This window comes from Octopus bimaculoides, chromosome 23, assembly GCF_001194135.2.
Source record: "Octopus bimaculoides isolate UCB-OBI-ISO-001 chromosome 23, ASM119413v2, whole genome shotgun sequence".
NCBI classification, from domain to species: Eukaryota; Metazoa; Mollusca; class Cephalopoda; order Octopoda; family Octopodidae; genus Octopus; species Octopus bimaculoides.
Window position 1 is genome coordinate 24279741 of NC_069003.1, and position 6978 is coordinate 24286718.

The 6978-nt window shown below is 35.9% G+C and overlaps 1 protein-coding gene across 1 annotated transcript in view; it reads left to right on the plus strand.

Annotated features, from left to right (window-relative positions):
* Positions 1-386: 386 nt before the first annotated feature.
* The window catches only part of LOC106874625 (claudin domain-containing protein 1), a 21587-nt gene continuing 14995 nt past the window's right edge, over positions 387-6978 (plus strand). Inside the window, exon 1 of the mRNA XM_014922420.2 lies at positions 387-719. Within this exon, the coding sequence (XP_014777906.1) occupies positions 536-719 (184 nt within the window). The 5' untranslated portion in view covers positions 387-535. The remainder of the gene's footprint in view (positions 720-6978) is intronic.

The following is a 6978-nucleotide window of genomic DNA, read 5'->3' on the forward strand; positions in this document are numbered from 1 at the left end:
CAGGACAAGTCATGGATTCAGGATTATTATTCGAGCGCCTCCCCCTATTGGGAGTTTTATTTGTTATATCATTCTCTGTTTTTCCTGTTTACACGAAGGTTTTCTTCTTTTCGGACAAAACCTTTTGTAGCCTTCGTCCTGTCTTTGTCCTTACATGTTTTTAATTTATATTAGCCCTTGTGGCCAATAAAACCAGAATTTATTATTATTATTATTATTGTTGTTGTTGTTGTTGTTGTTGTTATTATCATTATTATTATTATTATTATTATTATTATTATTATTATTATCATCATTATTATTATTATTATTATTATTATTATTATTATTATCCCTATTGTTGTTGTTGTTGTTATTGTTGATCTTTTTTCTCATTTTTCTTTCAGTTGAGGGATTCTTACTTACGCTTTAATTTGGCTTTGATCTTCCTCTTCCGCATTCTCAGAAGAAGAAAAAAACAACATAAATATATATATATATATAAAATAAATAGTATATACCAAATCTCCAAAAAGGCACCAACAACAGATATACCATGCCTTCCTCTCAGACAGTATGGATGCTCATTGCTTGGTCATTGGGCCTCATCGCTTTGGCCTTAATTGGAACGTCGATAGGAACTGACTATTGGTACCAGTTCAGTAGCACCGGCAGCAACAAGATGTCAAAAGTTACCAATGTCGGTATGTGGAGGACGTGCACGAAGGTAAAGGTTAGCGGTAAGTATTTCCGTTTATTTGGATGTGGTTATATGTTTAAGGATGCGACGTGCCCGCGTGCACACAGACACACGCACGTACGCACGCACGCGCACACACGCACGCACGCGCACACACGCACACACACACAGAGGCACGTACACTATAGAGATATATACATATACAAATGCATAAAAATTTCCATTACGTATATGTATGTATGTATGTATATATAGCATATATATATACACATATATACACACACACATATGTATACGTTCATATATATTTAAACACCCATACATGTATACATATACATACATACATGCTTACATGTACACATACATACATACATACATACATACATACATACATACATAGAGGCAACTATGCAGTTAAACAAATTAGATACATCACATACATTAAATATATTCAATATATTAACTTCGGTATGAAATAGAAAATATGTTTAGATCCCCGTTGACAGGCGCCCGATATTTATAGAGTGTTAAACACTTTCGGTATGCAAATTAGGAATTCCTTCATAGAGTAACTGTTGCATTTGTTGAGTATATAACCAGTTTGACTGCCTGTTTCTCTGGTAACTGTCGGAATGATGTAGACGCCTCTGATGAGTACCCAATAAGGTTCGAAAATCGATTAGGGTTGTTTATTATTTATTTCAATCTGCGGAGAAGTGGCTAAAATTTGTCCTGTTTATAATTATACCATATGTTAAATATGTATACATGCAAAACGAGAGACCGCAAAAGGTGGAGATTTTCAAATGATTATTAATAGGTCCAACTTACAGAGTATTAAAGGGGTGGAAAAAAGGTGTTATAAGCCGAGTTTTTTTTTCAGGATCTTCTACTGGGGACGAGGCGGAATGTAGCAACACGTGGCTCATTTTCAAGGTTGCTGTTATTATTATTATTTTTTTTGGATCTTTTTTAAAACGGGGGCCACATTTTTCATTAACGAAACACTTTGAAACTTGGATCACTGGTAGAATGTGTCATATAAAACATCTTTTTCTCTTAGTCTTCTTAAAAAAAAAAGAAATCCATAAATTATTCCATGTTAAAGTTGTCGTATTTCTGTAATTTCAACCAATCACTGACGTCCATTCAGCCGATATACATTAAGTGCCGACTACATAAACAAACGATTCTGAAACAATTAACCTTAACCCTAACCCTAACTCTAACCCTAACCCTAACCCTAGGGTTAGTGTTAGGGTTAGGGTTAAAGCAAATTTAAAATGAAAAAAGCAAATAAAACGAAGAATCGTTTGTTTATGTAGTCGGCACTTAATGTATATCGGCTGAATGGACGTCAGTGATTGGTTGAAATTATCGAAATAAGACAATTTTTTACATGAAATAAATTCGAATACAAAAATATTTTTCTGTTCTATAACACAAAATAGATAAGTATACGAAGTTTGAAAGTCTTTCGGTACCAAAAGCACTACGTAAAACATTAATGAAAAATGTGGCCCCCGTTTTAAAAAAGATCCTTTTTTTTTGCTATTGTTGTCGCTGTTGTTGCAGCTGCTGCTGTTGTTGTTGTTGTTGTTGTTGTTGTCGTTGGAGCTACTACTGTTTCTGCGGTCGCTGTTGTTGTTAACACTGACTGATCCGTCTCATAGTCCACACATGTGATCAACGCGTCTTTATTTTCAACAAGATTAAATAGACCAGTGAATCCTTCTTCTTTTAAGACGATAATGAGTGATTAGAACGAAATTTGGTAGATGGGGAGGGTATCAACCTGTAGATACCCTCGTCTTGTTGAACGTTATCTGTATAGCTACAAAGGAATGTGAGATTATAAATAGCCCAGTGTGTACAATAGTTCTATCTATCTATCTATCTATCTATCTATCTATCTATCTATCTATCTATCTATCTATCTATCTATCTATATCTTGCTAGTTATGTTTGCGTATATGTACATATATATATATATATATATATATATATATATATATATATAGTGTGTGTGTGTGTGTGTGTGTGTGTGTGTGTGTGTGTACATACATACATATAAACCTTACCACATTATACACACACACACACACATATAGATGTATATGAATGTATTTGTGTGTGTCTTTGTGTTCGTCACCTACGGCTTGACGACCGCTGTTGGTTTGTTTACATCCCTGTAACTTAGCGATTCGACGAAAGGGTACGATAGAATAAGCACCAGACTTCAAACAATAACTATTGGGATCGATGTGCTTCGCTAAACCTTTCAAGGTAGTGCTCCAGCAGGGCAGCAGGCCAATGACTAAAATAAATAACAACAGGTAAAAGATGGAAAACATGCACGAGGCAAACAGGTTTGAGAACGAGAGGTTCGTCATTTAAATCAAATAGCCTTGGGCCTAAATTAGAAACTAATATATCCTAGGTTTATAAACAATAATGATAATAATATTGTTGTTGTACTTGGGGATGGTCATATTGTCAGTTTAGCCAATAAAAACACACGCACTGTATATTTGGTGTTAATTTGCTTCAGCTTTATATTACATTAATCCTATTTCGGCCAGAGTTCTTTCGTCACACTTCTGTAACCTCATCAGTGGTCCTTTGCTTCCTTCTTTCTTATGTGTGTCTCACCTTGCTAACTATCAGCCATTTTGTATTTTGTATTCCTATTGTATGTGTCTACGCATGCGTATCCTTCAATGTGTCTATGTTTTTGTAAGTGCATGTGTGTGTATGGGGAGTGCTTGTATTATCTATATCCTCTGTTAATACATGTTCGTTTGTTTTTGTTTTTATTTATTTCTTTGTTCATGTGTGTTTATATCTACTTTTTTTTTGTATTCATTTATCGTTTAACGTCCGTCTTCCATGCATGCGTGTATGGTTAGGACTGTTGACAGTAGCCGGTCAGGTAGAAGATTACACCAAGATACTGTGTCTGTTTTGGCAGGGTTTTTACGGTTGGATGCCCTTCGTAACACAAACCACTCTACAGAGTGGACTCGGTGCTGTTTACGTGGCAGTAGCACAGGTGATGTTAGTTTGGGCATGATTTTTACAGGTGGAGGCCCTTTCAAATGCCAACCACTTTACAGTGCGGACTGGATGCGTTTTACGTGGCACCAGAACTGGCAGGGTCACCAAGTAACTAGCAAGACAAGGAATTTTGAGAGGGGCAGGGGCATTGAGGAGGGAAACTTGTGTCAGAGGATGAACGGTTAAAGTGTGACAGAGAGTCAGAAACAGGTGTCTTGCTATAATGAAGGGTGGGGGCGGGGTCACTGGAGGAGGTGATCTGATGTATCCATCCGTAAATACAAAACGCATTTAAACATAAAAATATAGAAAAATGAACGCAGAAATGACCGCTCGCAGGAATCAATGAAGACTACTAAACGTACGATACATAGCAAGAGTCTAGGGAGAGGTCTAGTGCTGACATACAGTGCATGTAGCCTCATTGTTGCTACAATCAATGAAGTGTTGACATCCTGTAAAAATTTGTTTCAGAATGCAAACGAATAATGGAATTAAAGTTTTCTGTCTTATATTAGCGACCGCCTCACTTCCTTCAAAATGAATGTAAACAAAGTTAGTACAGTTCTTGTGATACCATGCCTTTCAGGACTGACTATTTGATGCAGTCTCGTGCGTTACTGTGCCGTACAGGAAGTTAAACTTAATCGTTTATTAGTGTCCTTATAGTAATTTTTTTCATTTGCCGCCTCATTATGTTGAAAGATTGTAAAGAACGCAGGAAGGTGATAGAGTCTTTATTGACAAATGGGCATTATAATAATTTTTTAGTGCTTGGAAATGATGAAATGACTCACTTGCTCTAACAATAAAGAAATGCAATTGCCCAAGGAAAATAAATATACAATATTAGAGGATGAGTTTCCAAAGATCGCACTGAAGAAATTAAAAAAAAAACGTCTAAGTAAAAACAACTATTCCATTCAGTACTACATCAAGAAAATTAATTGTAAAACGAAATAATGTTCTAAAGTAGTATATTTAAATAGTAAAAAACAAGGCAAGTCATTTAGCGATGCAGTGGACCTTATGAAGGTAAGCCTTTGAAAGTTGTAAGATGCTTAGATACAGATACTGAGTTAGCAAATATAAGGATACGACCAGGTTCCAAAAAGACTAGTGTTTGCCTGTGTCAGCAAGACTTGTATTCGTTAGTAAAATCTACTAAAGGAATACACTGAATTTGCCAGGGGGTGGGGTGTCTAAGTGGAAAATCCGACATTTCGGACAAAGAAAAGTTGACAGGAGAAAAATTAAATATGAAGGAAGATATACCTTTCAAAAGAAGAACTGATACAGTTCGGCAACATGAATTAGCTCACAATGTAACTGAGCTGCTTCAACTAGCAACTAACATAATCCAGAAAGAAAATGTTTATGAACTCAATAGCTTTTGATGGATCAACAGATTCCACGGTTTTAACACGAATATTGCATTTTATTCGCGAAAGCTTTCGTGTATATGAAGAATTACTCATAAAGGCACATTTAAGTGAAGGACACTGGGAAGTGACTTTTTCAAAAATTTTAATGATAGATGTTGTGAAGTAGGAGTGAATTTTTCTAAGCTGGTGAATATGTGTACAGATGGCGCTCCATGTATGACCAGAAACAATGAAAGATTTATTACACATGTTAAAGGAGGGAACAGTAGAATAAGCACCAGACTTAAAAAATAACTGATTTCTTTTCGGTGCATTTTGCAACAGCAAAATATCTGCGCCAAATTTGTCGTATTAAATATCATTTTGATACAAAAAAGTTACAGGCATTGTGAACTATATTCAAGTAAATGCTGTAAGGCATAACAAATTTCAAGACATAGTCATGATAGAGAATTAGTTAATCAGTATTGATTTGATCCTATCATTCGAAAATGTGCTGGGTATCGCAAGGGCTAGTATTAACCACAATATATATTTGCGATAGAAAATAATTGACGTTTTTAAAAGAAAATTATTCCCATTGTGAATGATCGGATATAATTTTTTCACCGCGACATGGCGTTTGTATAACGTCAGAAGAAAATGAATTAAATATGTCATTGTAAAGTAATAATAATTCTCGATTCCTGGACCGGGCGACGCGTTGTGTTCTTGAGCCAAACACTTCATTTCACGTTGCTCCAGTCCACTCAGCTGGCAAAAATGAGTAACGCTGCGATGGACTGGCGTTCCGTCCAGCTGGGGAACATATACGCCATTGAAACCGGGAAACCGCCCCACCCCCCATGAGCCTGGCTAGGCTTTAAAAGGGCGCATTCATTTATATTATTTCAGGATATGAAGTGAAGTATTTTGTAATTTAGAAATAAGTCGTTGTTCAAACTCATTCTTGCTTTGAGAATAATACATTCGTCCGTTCAGAAAAATAATTAATGAAAACGGAGAACATACTTATGAATCTTATGAAAAATACGAATAAGTTTTAGATGCATATTTTAAAGAACTCAAAGAAGGATTTAATGATTTTGAAAAACATGATATCATTCTGAAACCAGACTTTCAACAATCTCAACTGGCGTACCAATGGAATAAAAAGGGTTACAAATGGAGATGAGCGTATTGTTTGAAAATGTTATCCTGTTATCTTTGTTTGATGGTAAGGTAGATTTTGTTGAAATTTGAAAAAAAAAAAGGGTCGTAGAATATTCTCGTCTTTACGAATGAGGTCGTCGACCGGTTTAGCGCTTTCGTACAACATATCGGAATGATTTCTGCCCTCACGCTTGACAAATCAAGAATCTGCCAAGAGCATAGATAATAAATGAGCACCTCTAGGACCGTCATTCATGTTAGAACCCGATTTCACATTGCTGTCTCGTCTATAGCGTGTCGATATACTAAGCGAAAAATCCTGTTGTTATCATAGTCTCTGCCCATTACATTACTCGGATATTGGCGTAACTCGATCTTTTTGACCATGTATAAATTTCCATTGCGTAATAAAAAAATTTATACCTACGCACACAGATGACGTGGCTGAAGTAGCTGTTGTCTATTGAGCCAAATATAGTACGTGTCGTCGTGAGATAAAATGCAATGCTAAAAGCTGACAGATAGGATTTGAGCTTGGTCAACGAAATAGATAGTCAATGAAATTGATTACTATTCAAATAGTTACTACCTGTACCACTCTTGTACACCTGATAATTATCCTATCTACAATAGGTACAAGGCTTGACATTTTGGGAGGGGTTAGTCAATTACGCGGACCTCAGTGATCAACCGGTACTCATATAT